General features: G+C 44.9%; 1 protein-coding gene across 1 annotated transcript in view; it reads left to right on the top strand.

Annotated features, from left to right (window-relative positions):
• Positions 1-25379, top strand: part of LOC122559238 (collagen alpha-1(VII) chain-like) — a 135765-nt gene that overhangs the window by 83860 nt on the left and 26526 nt on the right. The window contains exons 10-11 of the mRNA XM_043708619.1: positions 21928-22083; positions 22879-22998. Of these exons, the coding sequence (XP_043564554.1) occupies positions 21928-22083; positions 22879-22998 (276 nt within the window). The remainder of the gene's footprint in view (positions 1-21927; positions 22084-22878; positions 22999-25379) is intronic.

The following is a 25379-nucleotide window of genomic DNA, read 5'->3' as shown; positions in this document are numbered from 1 at the left end:
GAAGTTGTTCAGTGTGAGGACCAGTTCAGTCAGTCGAAGGAGGGTGTCAGTGGAAGGGTACTGGTTGGTTCGGCGGGAAAGGAAGAAGTAGAGGGCTTTGAGTCCTTCGTGATGGGGGATGGAGGTATACAGGGACTGGATATCCATGGTGAAGATAATGTGTTGGGGACCGGGGAAGCGAAAATCATGGAGGAGGTGGAGGGCGTGGGTGGTGTCCCGAACGTAGGTGGGGAGTTCTTGGACTAAGGGGGACAGGACCGTGTCGAGGTATGCAGAGATGAGTTCGGTGGGGCAGGAGCAGGCTGAGACAATGGGTCGGCCGGGGCAGTCAGGTTTGTGGATTTTGGGCAGGAGGTAGAAACGGGCGGTGCGGGGTTGTGGGACTATGAGGTTGGAGGCCCCTGAGGTGATGAGGTTATGGATGGACTGGGAGATGATGGTTTTCCCCTGAGGTGATGAGGTTATAGATGGTCTGGGAGATGATGGTTTTTCCCCTCAGCATTTACTACCCGTTCCTAATTACCCCAGTGGAGAAGGTGGTGGTGCTGAGCTGCTGGCTTAAACCATTGCAATCCTTGGGGTGCTCCTTGGGAGTTCAGAAATTTTGACCGGGCAACACTGAAGGCATGGGGTGCATTGTGGGCAGCAGCTCGCAAAGGGGAGTTAACCAAAATAGTCACCTTGTATCAACAAGGCTGTATCCAAGTAGATATACAAACCTGCACTCTTTTTTTTTCCCCAAAAGAAAAGCTGGACTGCTGAGCTAAAAGGACAAGTTAGCATGAGGACAGGATCAGTGTGAGGATGAGGTAGTGATTTACTGAGATCTGATTTCAGGATTGTAAGAATGTTAAAATAGAGAATGAAATTTTCATTGTTCTGTTGTCAGCATTGTCCTTTCTTCCCTTGTACATAAGAACATAAGAAATAGGAGCAGGAGAAGGTCATTCAGCTCCTCAATATGATCATGGCATATCTGCCCCAGGCCTCAATTCCTCATTGCCCTCAACTGCTTAATATTTTAAATATCAATCTATCTCCCCTTCAAATACTTTCAGTGATCTAGCCTCCAGAAATCACTGGGGTTAAACATTTCCCAACATTCACAACCGTCAGAATAATTTTCTTTGCATTTCAGTTTAAAGTGTGTCCCTTTTAATCTGTAACTATGTCTCCTGGTTCGAGATATCCTCCCACTAGTGGAAATGTCTCCTTACCTGTGTCAAGTCCCCGTAGAGTCATGAGTATTTTATTAAACTATTTATTCTTCTAAATAAAGGTCTAAGCTATTTACTCATTGCAGATAAGTCAACATGTCAGCCAAGAAATCCAACTTGTGAATCTCTTTTGCATTGCCTCCAATGCCAGTACTTTCTTAAATAAAGGGAGCAAAACTCTCTTCACCCTACCCCAAGCACATGCTCCCCGACTCCCTGTACGTTTGAAACAAGACTTCCTTAATTTTAAACTTCAGCCCCCTAGCAATAATGCCTTCTGAATCACTTGCTGTTCTTACTGGTTAACTTTTTATCATTCATGCACAAGAATATCCAGATCCCTCTGTGCTTCACCTTTTGTTTGGAGTCTCTTTGGCTAAATAGTATTCTATCATTTGGTTATTCAGAGCATGACCTCATGCTTTCCTGCATTAAACTCCACCTGCCAAGTTTCTACCTCCTCACCCAACCTTATATCCTTGTATTCGCATGTCCTCCTCATAACATGCCCTCCCACCTATCTTGCTAATGTTGACCTTGCTTTGTGCACCTCCTATGCAATGTAAGCCTTGCTCTGTCTAAGCACCCTATGATCTGGATGTCCTTGTTTACTATGATCTGCCTGTACTGCTCACAAAACAAAGCTTCTCACTGTATTAAGGTATGTGACGACAATAAATCAATATTTTTGTGTCATGAGTAAAATCAGATCTATCATTCTGCTACTCCTCCAAGTCATTAATGTAGACAGTCATATACAGCAAGGAAACAGACCCTTCCGTCCAACTCGTCCATGCCGACCAGATATCCCAACCCAATCTAGTCCCACCTGCCAGTACCGGGCCTATATCCCTCCAAACCCTTTCTGTTCATATACCCATCCAGATGCCTTTTAAATCTTGCAATTGTGCTAGCCTCCACCACTTCCTCTGGCATCTGAATCTAAACATGTACTACCCTCTGCATGAAAATGTTGCCCCTTAGGTCTCTTTTATATCTTTCCCCTCTCACCCTAAACCCTCTAGTTCTGGACTCCCCCACCCCAGGGAAGAGACTTTGTTTATTTAATCGAGGCAAATCTCAATAAAATATATAATCAAGAAAGAACCCACTCTACTTGCTACTGCAGACTTACTGTCAGGCCACACTTAAAAATATTCACTTATCTGTAATCAAATATTTGAGACTCTAGGTCGGATCCTTGTGGCATTTCACATCCCAGCTTTCTGTTCTGTGTGTTAACCAATCCTCAATACATTCCAAATGTGATCTTTAATACTGTGAGCTCCTAACTTGTGCAATAAGCTTTTTTTTAGAGCACCTTAATGAACATGTTCTGGAAATCCAAATACAGGCTACATCCTCTTTATCTACTCTGCTTGTTGTATCTTCAAAGAAATTAGCAAATTTATCAAACACCATTTCCCTTTTGATAAAACCATGTTGACTCTGTTGATTTATGTTCAGCGTTTCTAAACGTCCTGCTATTTCTTCCGTAGTAGTGGACTCTTGCATTTTCCCCAGTGTGAAAGCCCCTACAAGGTTTATGAGGAAGCAATATTTAATCTCGCCTTGTGGAGCTTGTTGAATGTGAGTTCCCATGGTAACAGGGAATGGCCATCGCAACTGGAACTCATCACGTTAGCCCTTTATAATTCGGGTTACCCTTTAATGGACTTTCCATATAATTATTGAGTTCTGAGGATGGGTTACCGGGCCTGAAACATTAACTCTGATTTATCTTCACTGATACTGCCAGACCTGCTGAGTTTTTGCAGCAATTTCAGTTTTTGTGTGCATAATTATTCAATTGGCTGTCTGGACACTTTTTTTACTGGTGGTAGTTTGACTTTTTTTCCATTTTTAATTTAAAACTAGAGTGATTTTGGTGGCGGAGCGGTCCCTCAGTTGAGTGTAATAGCCCTTTGGAGTTTAAAATCACACAAAGCACATTCAAGGTGGACTCTTACGGTGCAGTGGTCGTGTCCCCGCGTTTGAGCTAAGGAGATCCAGGTTCAAATCCCACCCACTGCAGAAGGGTGTTAGAACATCTCTGGGTTCATTAGAAAATAAAGCAGGCACAGTCAGCTTTGCTTGTAAATATCTAATTGGCTTCATGGATCTTTTACTGGTGGAAGTTTGTTTGAAGAAAAAAGATAATGATGATTTTGGTGGAAACATCACTCCATTCTGTGTGATAGTACTTCTGAGTAGAGAAAAGAATGAAGAAATAAGGCACTCAAAGGGATGAGTCAGAACTGGGCTGGGCAAAAGTGAGGACTGCAGATGCTGGAGATCAGAGTCTAGATTAGAGTGGTGCTGGAAAAGCACAGCAGGTCAGGCAGCATCCGAGGAGCAGGAAATTTGACATTTCAGGCAAAAGCCCTTCATCAGGAATGAAACCTGAACTGGGCTGGGTCAAGCCCATCTACGCTACGTATAGTGGCTCAGTTTTGGTGTTCAACAATAAATGATGTTCTTTTCCAGTTGGGCTTCCTGAATGTTTACACTCAGTAACACACGTTAGCCACTTCATCTAGAGTCTCCTTGCCTCTTGAATAGGGATACCATGTTAGTAGTTTTCCAATCTGTTGGAATCCTCTAAGAATCCAGTGAATCCTGAGACATTTCAATCAATGCCTCCATTGGATTTGCAGGTCCTTTAATCCTTGGATGAGGTTCATTAGGACCTGTTGACTTGTCTGCCATAAGTCCCATTTAGTTAGTCTAATACTTTGTCCCTCATGATAGAGGCAGTTATAAGACCTCTTCCTCCCACTAGCATCTCGTTTATCTGGTATCTTTTGACATGTTGACAGTGTCCCCCACCATGAAGACTGATGCAAAATAACAGTTTAAATTTCCCTGCACCCCACTATTGATTTCCCCAGTCTCATTCTCCCAGCAGCCAACTCTGGAGATATATCAATCTGATCTTTACTCGAACAATTCTGACTCAATCGGCAAGGTCACAAGTGCTTTGTTTTGAAGACTTTCTGAGTATTCACCTGATATGATTTTTCTGTTACATCGACAGTGGCCAAATCGGAGTTTTCCTGCTGAACGTAAAGAAAAGCTCAAGACTTTTTTGTTTCTAGTCTTGTCTGCTTGGACTGCGAAAAATGTTGAAAATTTTCATCCAACCGTGAAAAGCTAGACAGTTTGTGAACTAAAATTACCGTCCTTTTTTATTAAACTCAGTGAAAGAAACAGACTGTGCTTCTGGGGATCATGGGACTGCTCCTGGGATAGTGGGACTGATGTCTGAGGAGAGATTGAGTCAGTTAGGATTGTATTCACTAGAGTTCAGACAAATGAGGGATGACCATTACATATAAAATTCAAAGGTCTAGACAGGATAGATGCAAGAAGGAGGCTCGTGATGACAGGGGAGTCCAGGGCTGGGGTCACAGTCTAAACAATACAATGTAAACTATTTAGGACTGGTCTCCCTGCTATATGAAAGCTGTTGTGAAACTTGAAAGGGTTCAGAAAAGATTTACAAGATATCACCAGGCAAGGACGGTTGAGCTGCAGATTGAGGATGAATAGGCTGGAGCTATTTTCCCTGGAGGCTGAGGGGTGACCTTATATAGAGGTTTGTAAAATCATGAGGGGCATGGATAGGGTAGATAGACAGACATGTTTTCTTCCCCCCCGTAGAATTCTGTCACGGGAAGCGGTTAAGGCCAAAACAGTGAATGATTTCAATAGACAGACATGTTTTCTTCCCCCCCAGAGTAGAGGAGTCGAAAACTAGGGGGCATAGGTTTAAAGTGAGAGAGGAAAGATTTTAAAGGGACCCAAGGGGCAACTTCTTGTAGAGGGTGGTACATGTATGGAATGAGCTGCCAGAGGAAGTGGTGAAGGCTAGTACAATTATAACAGTTAAAAAACATCTGGATGGGTATATGAATAGGAAAGGTTTAGAGGGATGTGGGCTTACGTGCTGGCAAATGGGACTAGATTAATTTGGAATATCTGGTCATAATAGGCGAGTTGGACCGAAGGGTCTGTTTCCATGCTGTACAGATCTATGACTCTAGGATGAGGAGAAATGTCTTCACCCAGAGTGGAGAGCCAGTAGAATTCTGTCACGGGAAGCGGTTAAGGCCAAAACAGTGAATGATTTCAATAAGGAGTTGGATATAGCACTGGGAGCTAAAGGAATCAAAGGGTATGGGTAGAAAGCAGAACAGGTTATTGAGTTGGATGATCAGCCATGATTGTACTGAATGCTGGAGCAGGCTCGAAGGGCCAAATAGCCTACTTCTGTTCCTGTTTTCTATGTTTAGAGTCATAGAGATATACAGCACAGAAACGGACCCTTCGGTCCAGCTCGTCCACGCTGACCAAATATCCTAACCTAATCTAGTCCCTTTTTCCAGCACTTAGCCCATATCCCTCTGAACCCTTCCTGTTCAGATACCCATCCAGATGCCTTTTAAAAGATGTGGTTGTACCAGCCTCCACCACTTCTTCTGGCAGCTCACTCCACACGCTCACTACCTTCTGTGTGAAAATTTTGCCCCTTAGGTCCCTTTTATATCTTTCCCCCTTCACCCTAAACCTATGTCCCCTAGTTCTGGACTCCCCCACCCCAGGGAAAAGACCTTGTCTATTTACCCTATCCATGCCCCTCATAATTTTGTAAATCTCTATTAGGTCACCCCTCAGCCTCCGACGCTTCAGGGAAAACAGCTCCAGCCTGCTCAGCCTCTCCCTATAGCACAAATCCTCTAACCCTTGTTACTGTGCTCTTCATCTGAACTGAACCTGGTTGTGGCTCACGCTGCCTCTCCTTCTGTCAGTTGTCAAAGCTGAGTTTTGTAAATACTTCAGCAGTGACCTCCCCAGGCAGATTTCAGTTTCCCGCTCTTTTGGTAATGTTGTTTTGAATGTTTGATCAAAATTATTGTCTGAACTGGCTTAAAAAAAGAGTCACTTTTACTGAACTAAATCCATTTGCCTCTACTTTAGTACCAACGTAATAATAAAATGCTATAAGCTTGCATTGTGACTTTTTAACAGAAAATGTTCCATCAACTTTTTCACGCAGAGGGTGGTGCATGTATGGAATGAGCTGCCAGAGGAGGTGGTGGTGGCTTGGACAATTGGAACATTTAAAAGTCATCTGGATGGATACATGAATAGGAAGAGTTTAGAGAGATATGGGCCAAATGCTGGCAAATGGCTTTGGATTAATTTATCTGATGGGCATGGACAAGTTTGACTGAAAGGTCTATTTCCATGCTGTACATCTGTGACTCTATGGTACTAAATCAACAGATGTGAAAGTCTGAAAGGACATTGGAAGCTGATTCGATAGTAACTTGCATAAAGAGAATGTTTTTTAACTGAACTGATAAAGGGTTAACAATATTTCAGTACAACGGAGAAAGGTGCAGGGAGGCAAGATGTTGGGGACAGAACTGAGCTGACACAGACATGGTGGGCCAAATGGCCTCCCTCCTGTGCTGTATGATGCTCTGATTTCATACAAAAAAAACTTCATATTCATTTTGTTCTGTTTTTCAAAGTGTGTGCTGATGGGTTGCCTTGTTTTGTGGGGGTTGTTGTTGGATGTAGTTTGAGATGAAAGTGTTTGCCTGTGGAATCAGATCACACATTCAAAAGGGACTTTTCTGTGGTTTGCGCAACCCTGTAATTTTTGGGAGCAATGCAATAGGCTGTCCTAATTGAAGGAAAGAAACATTCTGTAAATATTATTTTACACTCAGCAACAAAATAAACAACTTTATTATGTTAGAAACCAAAAGGAACATGAAACTGGGCTTGTGAGAACCTTTTCCTGGGCTCCTTTGATTGCAAAGGCAGTCATCCTCACCTTGCTTCTGTAATTCAGCGTTTGTTTTTTGTGCGTGTTTGAATCCGGGCTGTACTAATGTCTGGAGTTAAGTGTTCCTGGAGGAATTCAAACTGAGCGTCTGTGAGCACGTCTTAGCTGAAGAACTGTGCCTGGATGGCACTTTTGATGACCCCTTCCAACGTTTTGCTGATGCTCAAGAGTAGAGTGACAAGGTGGTGATTGGATTTGTCCTGCTTTTTGTGGATAGGACACACCTGGACAATATTCCGCGTTTGCCATGAAGATGCCAGCGTTGAAGCTGCCAACTTGGCTATGGGTGCCGCTAGTTTAGGTTGTGACTGTTACTGGGGAGGTATACCAAGGGTTTTGCAGAAAGGAAAGAGGCTCCATGCATTTGTAAAGCACCCCTCGTCTCCCACAGCGTCAATGAAATATCTGTTGAACCATGACTTTTGTAGCAGAGGAAATGTGGCAGCGGATTTATGCACAGCAAGATCCCACAAATAGATGCATCTTGATGCACAGAATGACTGTTTTTCACTGCTGTTGGTTGAGTGATATTTCTTGGCCAGGGTATCTGGGAGAACTCAGCTGTCCTATTGAAACAGTGCTGTAGATCCAGAAAAATAGATCAGCAAATCGAAGAGTTGCACTGTGTGGGGATCAAGCAGTTAACTGATAAAGCTGGATTGTAACACATCGAAGAGATAAAGAAGAGCTTGCCTAGCACTAGTGATTAGTTTAGTAGGTTTTGTGTTGTCCTTCCACAGAGAATTGTGTGTTTGGGATTCATCTTTCCGCTGCAAGTAACTGACTTTCGAGCACTTATTCTGATGAATGACTTTTGTTACATGTTTCTGCAGGGAGTTCATGCAGATTTCCTGAGGGAACTGCAGTGGGAGATTGGGAGAATCTCTGACGTTACCATGTCAACGGGTTGCAGGCTCTCACCTATTTGCGACAAGAGATCAGGACAAATCTGGGTTATGTTACACTGGGTGGGATCAGAAACAAGCCATTCAGTCCAACTGATGTGATTTCAGAGTTTTAGTTTAACATCAGCCTCTTCCTGCCACCTTCGCCCAAACCCAGCATCATAATTTTATGCATGGCTAGCTATCCCTTCATTATTATTTATGGGTTGTAGGCATGCTGTCAAGACACCCATTTGTTGCCCATCCCTGATCTCCCTCAAAACTAAGTGGCTTTTCCCCTCCATTCGAGGGCAGTTAAACATCAATCACGTTGCTATGGGTCTGGAGTCACATGTAGGCCAGATCAGGAAAAGATGGCAGATTTCCTTCCTTTTAAAGGACATGGGAACATCAGAAGATAAGGACTAGGAGTAGGCCATTTGACTTGTTCAGCCTGCTCCACCATTCGATAAGATCATGGTGGATCTTTTCAGCTCCACCTACCCACCCGCTCACCATAACCCTTAATTCCTCTCAAAAATCTATCTATCTTTGCCTTAAAAACATTCAACGAGGAACCTTAACTGCTTCACTGGGTAGGGAATTCCACAGATTCACAACCCTCTGGGTGAAGAAGTTTCTCCTCAACTCAGTCTGAAATCTGCTCCGCCTTATTCTAAGGCTATTCCCCCAGTTCTAGTTTCACCTTCCAGTGGAAACAACCTCCCTGCTTCTATCTTATCTATTTCTTTCATAATTTTAGATGTTTCTGTAAGACCCCCCATCCAACTAATCTTCTAAATTCCAATGCCCAGGCTTCTCAACCTTTTCATAAGCCAACCCTCTCGACTCTGGAATCAACCCAGTGAACCAAATGGCTTTTGCTAGCAGTCAATGAAAGCTCACAGTCACTCTTAGAGAGGTCAACTTTCAATTCCAGGTCTATTATTTAATCATTTAGTTTGTTGCAGTTGCTATGGTGGGATTTGAACCCATGGACACAATAGCATCAACTCTAGATAACCATATCAGTGATGTTACTAGTGCACCACCACCGACCCTTGTTACTGACCTTGACCACTTCCTGGGGTAGTGAGTTGCATATTCTCACCATGCTCTGAGTAAGGAGATTTTCCTTGAGCTCATTGAATTTATTAGGCTCAGTGGTTAGCACTGCTGCCTCATAGCGCCAGAGACCCAGCTTCGATTCCAGCCTCGGGTGACTGTCTGTCTGTGTGGAGTTTGCACATTCTCCATGTGTCTGTGTGGGTTTCCTCTGGGTGCTCCAGTTTCCTCCCACAGTCCAAAGATGTGTGGGTCAGGTGAATTGGCCGTGGGAAATTGCCCCATAGTGTTAGGTATGCACCATAGTGTTAGGTATGCCAGACGGAAATGGGTCTGGGTGGGTTTCTCTTCGGAGAATTGGTGTGGACTTGTTGGGCCAGATAGCCTGTTTCAACTCTGTAGGGAGCTTAATTTATCTGATAGCTTTGGCCCTCTGGTTTTGGAGCCCCATGAGGTCTGTAATATTTTCTGTTTACTCGGCAAACCCCCAGTCATAGTCTTAGCAAGAGCTGTGTCAACTGAGCCCTCTCCCTTTTTGAGAAATTTGTCCCAACCTCTTCAGTCTTTGTAGATAACTATGCTGGCTGTACTGTATATCATTTGACTAAATCATCTTGGCCCTGTTTCAGAGCTTCTAAAACCTTTTTCCTCATGTTGAGACTAGACTGTACCGAACACTTTAATTGTGCTCTCACCACAGTTTGGGGCAAGTTTAACACAATATCCTTCCTTCCTTGCTTGCTTCCGTATGAGGGGGTTCAGTGGTTGGAAATGGATCCATTTTCTGAATTTTCAGACACTCCCCTTCACTCCCAGTTTCTATTGGTGTTCTCACCAACAACAGTTAAAGCTGCCATGCTTTATCCTCACTCAAGGCAGGAGCCTCTCCCCTCACCTGCAGTCTGGTGGTCACTCCCCAGTTTCAACTAGTGAACTTGCATTCCCCCCCATTTTAGCTTGGTGTACTGCCGTCCCTCAGAGTGCTCCTCTCTGAGTGCCCCTCCCTGAAATTGTTTCTTCCTCCAGGGTGCCCCTCCATGAGCATGACCCTCCTTCAGCCTGTCCCTCTCCCCTCCATTGGAGTGACACTCCAATGGAGTGTCTTTCCCACCTCCCTCAGAATGCTCCCCCCGCCCCACCTCGGAGAGTTGTATTCTCAGCATCGCTGACCTCGCTCCCTTCAGAATCTCGTACCAGGCCCCTCCCCAATTTCCCCCATTTCTGTGTCTCTTGCTGTAAACCCTTACACTGTGTTGCTTTGAATTCCTGGCTCCGGTAAGCTGGAATGGGAAGCTGGGACTGTTTGGTGGGGCAGGAGAGAGAGAGAATGGGGAGAGGTTCTGTGTATCTTTGCTGCTATGTTACCAAACATTGACATCATTTGTTTATAGAGCAATAACTGAAATCTCTCTGCTCTTTCTTAAAATAATAATTATGGTTAGATTTATGGCCATTACATTGCAAAGGAGGATAGTTTTCATTTTATATATATATACACACACACACATAAATAAATAAACAAATCTGCCAGGTGAAGATGGTGAGAGCATCAGGCATCTGTGAAGTTGTGTTTACATCCATTGTCAATAAAACTAGAGGCCTTTGATTATCATTAGTGAAATGGCTCTGAGTCATTCCCTCAAACAGCAAACATGGAGATCTGCCTTGCTTCTGCTGGACCCCTGATGCATTGCTCTCTGATGTATAGTCAGTGTGGGTTAGTAACTGCAAAAACAGTTTGTCCAGCAGAACAGTATTTTTATTGGCTTTTTATTCTGGGATAAGGTTGTGAAGACCACCCAAGTCAGGTTAGATAAGTAGAATGGAGGGACAGCATAGCCTCAATGATCTGGTTTGAATGGTGAACCACCTTCGAGGGGCTGAATGGCCACTTGCTGGCTCATTTGAAAAGACAGTGCTACCATAGAGCACAAGGTTAATGTAAATAAGATAGCAAGACCACATGTAGGTGGTGGAATCAATGGCCAGAGGCACAGATTTAAGGGAAGGGGCAGGAGATTCACAGAGAGATGTGAGGAAAGATGTTTCTCAGCCAGAGGCTGGTGGAAATCAGGGCCTCACTGCCTGGAAGGGTGGGAGAGGCAGAAACCCTCATCACATCGAAGAAGTATTAACACATATGCACTTGAGATATTAAGGCACACAAAGCTATGGGCGAAGTGCTGCAAAACAGGGTTAGAATAGTTAGGTTATTATTGACCAGCACTGATTCAATCGGCCGAAGGACCTTTCTCCATGCTATAGATTTCAGTGAATCTGCTCAGAGATGGTTCTCTCAAGTAGCCCTATTGCAGAGTTATATCCTGTTCTATATGTAGTTAGTGCTTGCTAGAATTAAATAAAATGGGAATGTTGACCTCCCAGCTAATGACTCTGCAAAATGTATCAAGCTCTCTGCTAATGCCAAACACAACCTGGTGACAGGATCAGCTTTAACAAGACATTGAGATGGAAGGCTGCAGAACAGCCTACTGAATGGTAAGGTCCTGGGGAATGTTGCTGAACAAAGAGATCTTGGAATGCAGGTTCATAGCTCTTTTGAAAGTGGAGTCCCAGGTAGACAGGATAATGAAGACACATTTGGTACTCTTGCCTTTATTGGTCAGAGTACTGAGTACAGGAGTTGAGAGGGCATGTTGTGGCTGTCCAGGACATTGGTTAGGCCACTTTTGGAATACTGTGTGCAATTCTGGTCTCTCTGCTATCAGAAGGATGTTGTGAAACTTGAAAGGGTTCAGAAAAAGATTTACAAGGATGTTGCCAGGGTTGGAGGATTTGAGCTACAGGGAGAGGCTCCGGAGCGCCTGGGGGAAACCCACGCAGACACGGGGAGAACGTGCAAACTCCACACAGTCAGTCGCCTGAGGCGGGAATTGAACCCGGGTCTCTGGTGCTGTGAGGCAGCAGTGCTAACCACTGTGCCACCGTGCCGCCCACCATGGTTGTGAGGCAGCAATGCTTATCATTGAGACACCATGCTGCACACATTGTCCAGTATTGCATTATGACTTGCATACAAATCAACTTGTGAACGGACTCCAGAATCAAACCCATTCGTATAATCTGCCTGTATACTGCACAAGTGTACCCAATGGTTGCATTCCCATAGCAACACTTCTACCAATCAGAGTCCACTCACTAACCCATCGGTGCTGTCCTCCCAAGTGTTGGTTTTCCATTTAATTGCTATTCTTGTGAATTGTCCTGATGAGTGCAAGATGAAAAGTTTCAATAATTATTCTCCTGTCAGCAATAAAAACACCACACAAACTCCTGGAGCCATGCTCTCCTCTGGGAATAGATCTGAATAAAGGTATAGGCCAGACAGAGAGCAGCTAAAATGCCTCTTCAAAATCCCATTTGACAATCAAAAACTAGTCCAGAATATTCATCCAATCCTAAAACTAGTTGGTACTGTATGAAACAAAATATTCATGGTTTCCTCAATAATAGAATCCACAGAATGCAGCATTGCATTTGTCTGCCTCCTAATCTCCTCATCCAGCAGCATCTCCTTCTATTTTAAATAAAGTTAAAACTCAGACAACACCAGGTTATAGTCCAACAGGTTTATTTGGAAGTACAAGCTTTCAGAGCGCTGCAAATAAACCTGTTGGACTATAACCTGGTGTTGTGTGATTTTTAACTTTGTCCACACCAGTCCCTCCACATTATTTTAAATAAGAAAGTGACATTAGCTGAATTAGGCTAAATTAAAACAGGTGAGTGGTAACCATGGTGTGGAGATGCAGGTGTCGGATTGGTGTGGGTAAAGTCAGAAGTTACAAGACACCTCGTCATAGTCTAACAGGTTTATTTGAAATCTCAAGCTTTCCAAGCACTGTTCCTTCAATAGGTGAAGTTCATCTGATAAAGGGGCAATGCTCCGAAAGTTTGTAATTTCAAATAAACCTGTTGGACTATAACCTGGTGTCATATGACTCTTAACTTGGTGAGTGGTAAAGAAGGCATTTGGCACACTTACCTTCATTGCTCAGACCATTAAGCGTAGGAGTTGGGATGTCATATTGCAGTTGTACAGCATGTTGGTGATGCCACTTTTGAAATACTGTGTACAATTCTGGTGTGTAAATGATTAAATTGGAGAGGGTGCAGAAAGGATTTACAAGGGTGTTGCCAGACTGGAGAGTTTGAGTTGCCCCTCATGTCCTTTTTAAATCTTTTCTCCTCTCACCTTAAAAGTATGCCACCTAGTCTTGAAATCCCCCATTCTAGGAAATGACATCTACCATTAAACTTATCTGTACCCCTCATGATTTTTAAATCTGTATACGGTCATCTCTCATCCTCCTACTGCAGTGCAAAATGTCCCAGCCTATCCAGCCTCTCCTTGTAATTCAAACCTCCCATACCCAGCAACATCCTGGTAAATTTTGTCTGAACTCTCTCCTGCTTAATAATATCCTTCTTTATATCTGGGGCAACTGGAACTGGACACAGTTCTCCAAAAGAGCCCTCGCCATAATCAACGTACCAATCACTGTGGGGTAAACCCACCCACTTTTTCAAAATGGACCTTGTCACCATGGCAACACCACTTCAATAACAACAACAACGATTAACTCCTTCATAAATGCGTCTACGCAGTGACAACGAAGAAACATATTCAGTCGTTAGTATGTTAATAACTGGGGGGAGGGGTGTCACGATTTCAGGATTGACAGCAAGAATTGATTTGATTTGATTTAAATGTAGTCACGTGCACAGTGAAAAGCTGATCATAGTAAGCAAGGGCAGAGAGATCAAAGGGTGTTTAGACGGAGTGAGGCATACGGGTTAGATTGCACAGGAGGCACGTGAAGCAAGATCAACATTATTTGAAGTTAGAGAGTCCATGAGAGCTAGGCGTGAGATGAGGCGAGACTGCTTTAATCAGGGAGTTGTTCGGATTTGGAATGTGCTGCCTGGGAGAGTGGTGGAGGTGGATTCCATCGTAGGTTTCAAAAGAGAGCTGGATGTATATTTGAAAGGGATGAAGATAGAGGGTTGCGGAGATGGGGCTGGAGAGTGGGACTAGCTGTGTAGTTCTTTCAGGAGCTGGCTCATACACGTTGGGCCTAATGGCCTTCTGAAGTCCGTTCTTCCCACCCATCCGCACCATCCTCCCCTCCCGATCTATCACTTCCACCCGCACCATCATCTACCTATCACCTTCCTCCTCCACCAGCCCCACTTCCCTTCCCATTATCTCTCAGCCCCCTGGCCCACAACCCTCATTCTTGATGCAGGGTTTATGCCCGAAACACCGATTCTCCTGCTCCTCGGAAGCTGCCTGACCTGCTGTGCTTTTCTAGCGCCACACTCTCGATTCCTCCTGTACTGGATCATTCTATGATTCTACTTTTAGAAGAGAAAGCTAGGTCACTGCATTTCTTCCCTCTTTGAATTTAGTTAATGGACTCACGTGAGCAGTGTGCAATTTGAGATCCGGACGCTTATCCAGCTGGCACCTGATGCCCATTGTTTAGCAGCTGCCTCTCACCTTTCACTTAGATATTATTTCAAAGGGCGGGGGGGGGGGGGGTGGGGGGGGGGTGCAGGAGTGGTGAACAGCTGTGGAGACAGAAGAGAGATTCTCTGCTTGTACTTAACACACCGGCTTCACAATCATTATTTTATGATGAAAATCTTTCATCTCTGATATCGGGTGGTGATTGAAAACTGGCCAAGAAACATGCTGGGTCTCGTCTCTGCATCAGAATCTATTGTTTCTCGCCCGGCACTGCAGCAGAGAGGTACAGCGAGAGCTGGATTCGAACACATGCGTTTTCCTCTGGAGCGCTGGTCTCTTTCCTGGCCTTGCCTTCTGGGAGAAAGTTGTTGGTTGAAAATCTTCCTAAAATGAGGCACAGGATAAGCTCGAGCAGTTTTTTTTCTCTCAGTAAGATATAGTCCTACAGTCGAGCACTAATGGTGAGCTGGTCAATGCGAGGTCAAGTGGATTGGAGTATAAGAGTAGTGCTGCAACTGTAAAAGGTGCTAGGGAGACCATATCTGCAGTACTGTGAGCAGTTTTGAATCATAGAATCCCTAGTGTGTGGAAGCAGGCCATTCAGACCATCAATTCCATGTCAGCCCTCTGAACCTGCACCCTATCCTCCTCATAACTCTGCATTTCCTATGGCTAATCCACCTAAGCTACACATGGGACAATTTAGCATGGCCAATCCACCTGTGGACTGTGGGAGGAAACCGGAGCACCTGGAGGAAACCCACGCAGACACAGGAAGAGCGTGAGCACTCCACACAGATAGCTAGCCGAGGCTGGAATCGAACCCAGGTTCTTGGCGCCGTGTGGCAGCAGTGCTAACTATTGAGCCATCGTGCCACCCCTTGACACGAGGAAAGATACACTTCCATTGGAGGCAGTTCAGAGAAGGTTCACTAGGATGATCCTTTGTGTGGAAGCATAGTCTTATGAGCAAAGGCTAAACAGGTTGAGACTCTACTCCCTGGGGTTGAGAAGAATGAGAGGTGATCTCATTGAAACACATCCAATTCTTCCAGGGCTTGACAATGTCAATGCTGAGAGGATGTTTCCCCTCACGGGAGAGTCTAGGACCAGAGAGTGTAGTCTCAGAATGAAGGGATGCCAATTTAAGACTAAAATGCAAAGGAATTTCTTCTCTGAGGTCTGTTCCATAGAGAGCTGTGAGGGCGCAGAGTCCTTGTATATATTTAATGTTGAGTCGGATTCTTCTTCAGTGGGGGAATCCAGAGTTACAGAGAAAACACAGGACGATGGACCTGAGGAATGTTGGATCAGCCATGATCCCATTGAATGGCAGAGCAGGCTCGAGGGGCCAAATGGCCAACTCCCGTTTCTATTTCTTATGATCCTATGGGGCAAACTGCAATGGAACAGTTCCTTTTGGTTAGAGGTGAAGGGTTATTCAGGAGAAATGTGGTATAAACTTTAATTTGAGTTCTTCCCTCATTTATGCATTGCCCATTAGTATTTGATGTTGTAAAATAAAGTAAATAAGAGCAGGAGTAGACCATTTGGCTCCGCAAGACCGCTCCGTCATTAAATACAATACTTTCCCATCTGGAAAGACAAAGGTAGCAGATACTGCAAGTTCCCATCCAAGCCTTGCACCATCTTGGTTTGGAAATATATCACTATTTGTTCAGTGTTACCAGGTGAAGGTCCTTCCCTGACAGCATTGTTAGTGTAGTTACACCTCAAGAGACTGCAGTGGTTCAAGAAGGCAGCTCATTAACACCTTCTCCAGGGCAGTTAGGGGTGGGCAGTATGCTGGTCTCACCTGTCATACTTCTATCTTGGGAGACACTAATAAGTAAAAGGTGAAGGAAATGATTGACACGTTATCCTAAGGGTGGAGGACTGACAGGCCGCCTACTTGCAGAATGTTTCAGAGAACACCTCCGGGACACCCGGACCGACCAACCCAACCACCCCGTAGCCCAACACTTTAATTCCCCCTCCCACTCCACCAAGGACATGCAGGTCCTTGGACTCCTCCATCGCCAGACCATGGCAACATGACGGTTGGAGGAAGAGCGCCTCATCTTCTGCCTGGGAACCCTCCAACCACAAGGGATGAACTCAGATTTCTCCAGTTTCCTCATTTCCCCTCCCCCCACATTGTCTCAGTCAAATCCCTCGAACTCCGCACCGCCTTCCTAACCTGCAATCTTCTTCCTGACCTCTCCGCCCCCACCCCACTCCGGCCTATCACGCTCACCTTGACCTCCCTCCACCTATCGCATTTCCAACCCCCCCTCTCCCAAGTCCCTCCTCCCTACCTTTTATCTTAGCCTGCTGGACACACTTTCCTCATTCCTGAAGAAGGGCTTATGCCCGAAACGTCGATTCTCCTGTTCCTTGGATGCTGCCTGACCTGCTGCGCTTTTCCAGCAACACATTTTCAGCTCTGATCTCCAGCATCTGCAGACCTCACTCTCTCCCTGTGTTCTAGATTCCCCCATTAAAGAAAATCAGCCTCTCTGTGTCTAATCTGTTAGGCCAGTCAGAATCTTGGATATTTCAATAACATCACCTCTTGTTCTGCTATAACCCACTCAAATGTACTCAACTTTTCCTCAATGGGCCATTCTCATCCTAGGAACTGATCTCGTTTCCCTTCAGCCTAGCCCCTCCAGTACAAGTAAATCCCTGCCTCCAACTATGGTCTCACCAAAACCCTGGCATTGATCCTAAAGGATAGAAAATGTTCCATTCCCTAATGCTGGCATCCACTAATTGAGGGTGCCCCTTGCAGGTAGCTCCTTCAACAACAGTAACTTGCATTTATATCGCATCTTTAATGAAATAGTCCATCTGTTCCCCAAACCCCCAACCCACAGTGTTACAAAACTGGAATTGTCAATAAGGAGATATCAAGGGAGGTAAGCAACGTCACAGTCAAAGAGCTAGGTTTAAAGGAACACCTTGAGGGAGGAGAAAGAGCTGAGGAGGTTGATGGATGGAATTAAGGCTGAAAATGTGTTGCTGGAAAAGCGCAGCAGGTCAGGCAGCATCCAGGGAACAGGAGAATCGACGTTTCGGGCATAAGCCCTTCTTCAGGATGCTGCCTGACCTGCTGCGCTTTTCCAGCAACACATTTTTAGCTCTGATCTCCAGCATCTGCAGACCTCACTTTCTCCTCCTGGATGGAATTAAGGGGCCATTAAGGTGCTGAGTTGGACTTCCTTTGGTTGAGATAGCTGATCTCAGTCATGAAGCACATGGGAGTGTTGGCAAGGATGGGTGGCAGAAGGGGTGCTGCAATAATGGACTCCCAAGTCCTGGTTGAAAGGTGGGCAGTGCCACCTGGAACCCTCTTCCCATAGCTCTCTGGCGACACTGGCCAGATAGCATGGAGGTTGGAAGAGGGTGAGATCAGTGGTGGCTCTCCAAGGTCATATTTATGGCTGCTGCCTTCTGGGATTTTGCCTGAGGAACTGGGGAGGTGATGGCCTAGTTGTATTATTGCTGGTCTGTTAAATCAGCGACCCAGTAATGTTCTGTGTTCGAATCCCGGAACGGCAGATGGTGTAATATAAATACAATAAATAAGGAATCTGGAGTAAGAGTCTAATGATGACCATGAATTGATTGTTGGAAAAGCCCAGCTGGTTCACTAATGCCCTTCAGGAAAGGAAACTGCCATCCTTACCTGGTCTGGCATACATGTGACTCCCGACCCACAGTAATATGGCTGACTCCACACTGCCCTCTGGGTAATTAGGGATGAGTAATAAATGCTGGCCTGGCCAGCAATGCTCAAATCTCTGTGAATGAATGAATGAAGAAAAAAAAATTCTCCCTCCACGAGAAAGTGACCTCATCTCCTAGAAAGGGGTTAATGGAGGGGAACTTTGATTAAAATCTGGTGGGCCAATCAAACCTACAGTGTAGTATGTCAGGAGTGTGATGGAATACTCACCACTTGTCTGGATGGGTGCAGGGCCAACAACACTCAAAAAGCTGAACATCATCCAGGACAAGACGACATGCTTGACACTAGTGTGGAAATCCTGTCCACTATAGATGCACAATAGCAGCAATGTGTACCATCTACATGTTGAAGTGCACAAGTATAGCTACAAGTTCATTTACCAAGAAGAACAAAGGAAACAGCTGTATGGGAACACCATTTTTTCCTTTATTTAGTCACGTGATGAGGGCGTCGTTGGTTGGGCAGGATTTATTGCCCATCCCTAATTGCCCACAGGGCAGTTAAGAATCAACCACAGAAATTTGAGAATTGCTGGCCAGGCCAACATTTATTACTCATCCCTAATTACCCAGAGGGCAGTGTGGAGTCAGCCATATTGCTGTGGGTCTGGAATCACATGTACGCCAGACCGGGTAAGGATGGCAGTTCCATTTCCTGAAGGGCATTAGTGAATCAGATGGGTTTTTCCAACAATCGACAATTGATTCATCATCATTCAACTCTTAATTCCAGATAATTATTGAATTCAAACTCCACCATCTGCTATGGCAGGATTTGAACTCCAGCCCCCAGGATGTTCTGTGGGTCTCTGGATTAACAGTCCAGTGATAATGCCACTCGACCATCGCCTGCCCACGTTATTAACCGCTTCCAACCAACAATAACCATCAATCATTAACAAACTTTGTGCAGCGAGTTTATTAATGATGGCAGTCCAGTAGTTCTCTCTTTATAGTCACAGCTGTGACCCATTCCCATCCCATATAAACCATCCATTTGAACAGATTATAACACAACCTTAAGGCTGTCGTATCCCACGGTGGGAAATGATGGTTTTTACAGATTTCTAAAAATTCATTCATGGAATGTGGACGTTACGTTACTGGCCAGGCCAGTATTTATTATCCATCATCAATTGGCCGGAAGACAGCTGAGAATCGACCACATTACTGTGGGTCTGGAGTTACGTGTAGACCAGACTGGGTAAGGATGGCAGATTTCTTTCCCTAAAGGACAGTAGTGACAGACTATATATTTTAAGACTATACAGTCCTTTGAGCTCAGAGGTAAGACACTACCATTACACCACATGAACCCTTTGCATATAGATATATAGATATTTTCAAATTAACTTGTTCAGGGCAATTGAGATTTGAACCCAGGCGTCCTAGCTCAGAGGAAGGGACATGACCACTGCGCCACAAGTATCCAGTTCCACTCTTTTATTCCTTTTATATCCAGAAGTGCTACTTAAGAAAGTGTTTAGCACGGTTGCCTTCATTGCTCAGACCTTTTGAGAATAGGATTTAGGAGGTCATGTTCAGGTTGTACAGGACAATGGTGAGGCCTCTTCTGGAGTACTGTGTGCAGTTCTGGCCATCCTGTTATAGGATGGTTATTATCAAGCTGGAGACGGTTCAGGAGAGATTTACCAGGATGTTGCTGGGAATGGAAGGTTTGAGATAGGGAGAGGCTGGATAGGCTGGGACTTATTTCACTGGACTTTAGGAGATTGGGGATGTGACCTTACAGAGGTTTTTAAAATTATGAGGGGTATAGATAAGGTAGGATGGAGGATTTCCAGACTTACATATAATGCATATATATAAAGCCCAGCAGCATCTCTACTTACTGTGCAGGCTGAGGAAAGCCCACCTCCCACTCCCCCATCCTCACCACATTCTACAGAGGGTTCATTGAGAGTACCCTGTGCTGCTGCATCACTGCCTGGTTCGGGAATTGCATCATCTTGGATCGTAAAACCCAGTGAGGACAGCTGAGAGGATCATCACGGTCTCCCTTCCCTCCATTACAGACATTTACTCCATATGCTGTATCTGAGAGTATTGTGGAAGACCCCACATACCCCTCACTCAAACTCTTCTCCCTCCTGCCATCTGGCAGAAGATATTGGAGCATTCGCTCTCTCACGGCCAGATTTGTAACAGTTTCTTCCCCTAAGCCATCAGGCTCCTTAACACATTATGATCGGACTCTTTCCCACCTGAAATTCCTTGCAAGACTTCAAATTGCTGCTCGAAAAATGTCTATTATTTATCATTCTTCTATTACACTATAACTTGTGTATTTTGTGCTTCTTATGCACTTTGTGCCACCCTGTGTGCGATTATGTAGTTTGTGCTGTCCATGTAGCACCCTCGGTCCTGGAGGAACACTGTCTTGTTTGTATTGTATCAGTTGAATATGGTAGCAATGACAAATAAAAAGTTACTGTACTCTACGTCGTAAATATTCTGTGATCGACCTATATACAGATATCCTTGCACATCTCTGGAATAGGTAAGACTTGCACTCAGGCCTCCTAGCTGACAGGTGGGGGCATTATCACTGCATTGTGTATGTGCCTGCGTTAGTCAAAACGTTAGCTCACCATCACCTTTTCCACGGTAGTCAGGAAATGGGTAATTAATGCTAGCCCAGCCCTGACACTATGCGAATGAAGAAAATATTTTTAAAAATTGCTTAACTATTGATCTCACCGACATGTGTTGCATTTTGGGAGGTCGTCTACAAAAAGAAAGCAGACAGTAAGTGGCAGGGGCATTGATATACAGAAGGATCTTGGGGATGCCACTCTGCAGCTCCCTCAAAGTGGCAACACAAGTGGATTTTGTGGTAAAGAAAGCATATGGCACGCTTGCCTTCGTCAGTCAGAATTTGTAGGTGCCAGTGTTGGAATGGGGTGGACAAAGTTAAAAATCATACAACACCAGATTATAGTCCCAACGGGTTTATTTGAAAGCACTAGCTTTTGAGGCGCTGCTTCTTTATCAGGTGATTGACAAAGGGGAGCACCTCGAAAGCTAGTGCTTCCAAATAAACCCATTGGAGTATAACCTGGTGTTGTGTGATTTTTAACTTTATAGGTCAGAGCAGTGAGTATTAATAGTGTGGATGATCAGAGTCTTTATTCCAGGGTGGAAATGTCGAATACTGGAGTGGTGGTGGCTGGGGGTTAGGATTGACGTGAGAGAGGCAAGGAAAATTTAATTACACAGAGAGTGGTAGATAGTCAGAATGTGTTGTCAAGGGAGGTAGTAAAAGCAGAAACGAAGCAGTGTTTGAGACATATAGACAGACACATGAACACGCAGGGAATAGCGAGATACAGACCATGTGCAAGCAGGTGGGATTTAGAAAGGCATCATAGTCAGCACATAGATGGTGGGCTGAAGGGTCTGTTCGTGGGCTGTACAGTTCTATGTGTAGGATTCTTAGCACTTGACTCGGTAAAGTCTGACCAACCTGCTCCCCCGTTATCTTAAAAACAACTGATATAAATTGACCTTGTTAATTCTGTTGCTGGCTGACCTTTTGTGGAAATGCCTTAAAAAAGCAATTGTACAATTTTGAGTGAAATTTTGTTTTTCTTTGGTTGCGATTGCACTCCCCCGTCCACCCACCGTACACAGGTGACACAGACACACAACTGGAGGAGAAGACCCTGAGGTCGAATGCCAACTCCTTCATCCTTGAAGAGTTACTGCCAGACACAGAGTACGACATTACCATTCATCCCATCTACCCAAGGAATACAGCAGCACCGACCTCAATCTCTGGCAGGACTTGTAAGTGCCCGAAACCTCCAAAAGAGGAGAAAGTGATCTATGTCTTGATGTTGCGCCTTCTTTTAAAATGTTGGGTGTTAGTAGTTGCCTGGTTCAATCACTCTTGCAACCCTTCAATTCCTTAGATTTAATGGTGCCAACATTTAGCACCAACTTCCTGTGCAGTGTAAATTGTCGCTCCCTTTCAAATTTGTTGTTCTTGTGTCTGTCCTGATGAGAGAAAGGGGAAAAGAGTCAACATCATTTCTCTTTCTTTAGCAGTTTTTAAAAAATGCATTTAATCTGGAGCTCAAACATAATAGCGCAAAGGTGTCACTGGGAGAATTTATTGTTCTTGAGATCATTTGCTTGATGCAGGTGTGTGTGTGTGTACATAAATGTATGCGTGTATATGTGTCTGTGGTGTGTGTGTATAGATGTATGTAAATACATGTATGTGTATAGGGGTGTGTATGTGCGTATATGTTTCTCACGTATGTACACACATGTATGTGTTTGTATGGGGGGGGTGTGTGCGCGTGTGTACGTGTGTGTGTGTACATATACACGTGTGTGTGTGTGTGTGTGTATGTGTGTAAGTCCAATCTTAAAAAGAATGCTTTACAGAATAATGTAGCACAGAAGGAGGCTATTGGGTCTGTCATGCTGTGCCAGCTCTTGAAACAACAATGTAATTATTTTGTTAGACAGACAACAGAGGGGAAGGTGAACTGGGGGAGCAGTTGCTGCTGAGCAGGCCCCAAGCCGCTGTGAAGCAAAGGAAAACCCAACGTGTGTGTGTTTTTGTGGTTTCAGTGCCTCTGGAATCGGTGCAACAACTGACCGTTCACAACGTGACTCCGCAGAGCGTGCGGGTGTCATGGAGGAGAGTGAGTGGCATTTCAGGCTATCAACTGAAGTGGGGACCATCCGCAGGTAAGATCAGAGCGAGGCAGGAGGAGGCCGGTCTGCCCTTCAGGCCTGCTCTCCCAATAAACGTTTATTAAGGGTCAGATGGAAATGTAGAGCTGAGAGGCCTCAATACGATCAATCTTATTGAATCGTGGGGCAGCTCTGAGGAGGAGAATGGCCTCCGCTTGTTCTTAATTCCTACATTTGTATAAAGGTTATGGCTTGACACCACAAAAGAAAACTATTATGGCTTAAGGGTGTCTGACGTACAGTGGTAGTGCCCCTACCAATAGCCCAAGAGGTTCAGGTTCAAGTCCCACCTGCTCCAGAGTTAAGTGATAACATCTCCGAACAGATTGATTAGAAAAAGATCGAAATTGTGGTTGACACCTTCGAGGCATTGCGGTGGAGGGGTGGGCGCAGAGGCTGGATGCATTATCTCCCCTTCCCTCTTGGACCCTTCTGTTTTCGGGTCATAGAGACAGACCCTTTGGTCTAACCCGTCCATGCCGACCAGATATCCCATCTCAATCGAGTCCCACCTGCCAGCACCCAGCCCATATCCCTCCAAACCCTTCCTATTCATATACCCATCCAAATGCCTCTTAAATGTTGCAATTGTATCAGCCTCCACTACATCCTCTGGCAGCTCATTCCATATTCTAGATCAGTGGTGCTGGAAGAGCACAGCAATTCAGGCAGCATCACCACTGATCTAGAATCTGGTTTCCAGCATCTGCAGTCATTGTTTTTACCCAGCTCATTCCATACTCGTACCATCCTCTGCGTGAAAAAGTTGCCCCTGAGGTCTCTTTTATATCTTTCCCCTCTCACCGTAAACCTATGACTTCTAGTTCTGGACTCCCCCACCCCAGGGAAAAGACTTTGTCTATTTACCCTATCCATGTCCCTCATGATTTTATAAACCTCTATAAAGCCATCCCTCAGCCTCTGACGCTCCAGGTAAAACAGCCCCAGCCTATTCAACCTCTCCCTAGAACTCAAACCCTCCAACCCTGGCAACATTCTTGTAAATTTTTTCTGAACCCTTTCAAGTTTCACAACATCTTTCCAATAGGAAGGAGACTAAAATTGCACGCAATATTCCAACAGTGACCTGTTCAGCTGCAATATGACCTCCCAACTCCTGTACTCAATACTCTGACCAATAAAGGAAAGCATACCAAATGCTTTCTTCACTATCCTATCTACCTACGACTCCACTTTCAAGGAGTTTTGTTATTGTTAAGTCATTAATTGGTTAGTTTGTCAAGCGGGTCATTTGGTGCTGTGCTAATTAATGAAGATTATGGTAGATCGCATGTGGATGGCTGTAAGTCCCCTTTCCTGCCAGCGGCCCATGACCCTTCACTTCCTTGATAGTAAAAGCCTTGAACGCTCTGATTAACCCAGTCTCCCGTCCTCTTTAGGACAGAGAATCCTCACTTCCATTGCTCTTCAAACAGACCAGTGCGGGCCCAGTCACCCTGCCCCAGGTCCTTATCCAGTAAACGCAACTGGAACGTGATGGGATTCGGGCATGACAGTGATGCCCTCCTCGGTCGAATTGCCGACTGCCTCTTGCTGCCCGGGCTCACTGGTGAAACATTTGGTTACGATTTGCCCAGTGCAACACACTCAGCAATTACAGGAAGTGGGGTCAGTGGGTAGAAATTGTGACTGAAGTCAGCCCTGTCTGAGGAATTCACTTAAAGGTTTTCCCAGAGCTGAAACTATCTCCATTGAGGGGAAATAATGCTTCTGTGTTACTTTGGGCTTAGAAGGGTCGAACTATGTAGAAGCGTTTTCTTTCTAGTTAAAAATAGTAAGTGAGAGTGTAAGAGAGAGCTTTATTGTCTGCTAAAGGGACTGTAGCCTAGAGTTGGCCGCAATTCAGGGAGTTCAAGCTCAGCTGGCATTCAGTTTGACAACCAGAACTCTGCTGCTTCAGGTCTTTTCTGTGAGGAAAGCGGGAACTTTGTTCTCTCAGTACAAGCCCCTGTTTGTGTTGTTGAACCAAACGGTGACCCTCCCACATCCTCTCTTATCGTGCTCTCCCCCCAGTCACCATCATCAACCACGTTTAGCCACTGCGTGTTTGTAGATGTTTAACACTTTACAGAGCCTGCCTCACAAATGTTCTGGTTCACCCACCCTGCCCCTGCCATGCTCACTGATTTATGTCAGTCCTGCAACATCTTGACTTTTAAAATAAACAGTCTTGTTTACCTGGACCATCTCTGACACCTCCCTCCCCTTCCTGGACCTCTCCATCTCCATTAATGACGACCGACTTGACACTGACATTTTTTACAAATCCACCGACTCCCACAGCTACCTGGATTACACCTCTTCCCACCCTACCTCTTGCAAAAATGCCATCCCGTATTCCCAATTCCTCTGCC

This window comes from Chiloscyllium plagiosum, chromosome 18 (genome assembly GCF_004010195.1).
Source record: "Chiloscyllium plagiosum isolate BGI_BamShark_2017 chromosome 18, ASM401019v2, whole genome shotgun sequence".
Taxonomy (NCBI): domain Eukaryota; kingdom Metazoa; phylum Chordata; class Chondrichthyes; order Orectolobiformes; family Hemiscylliidae; genus Chiloscyllium; species Chiloscyllium plagiosum.
Note: the sequence above shows the minus strand (reverse complement) of the source record. Positions and strands in the feature narration are given on the sequence as shown.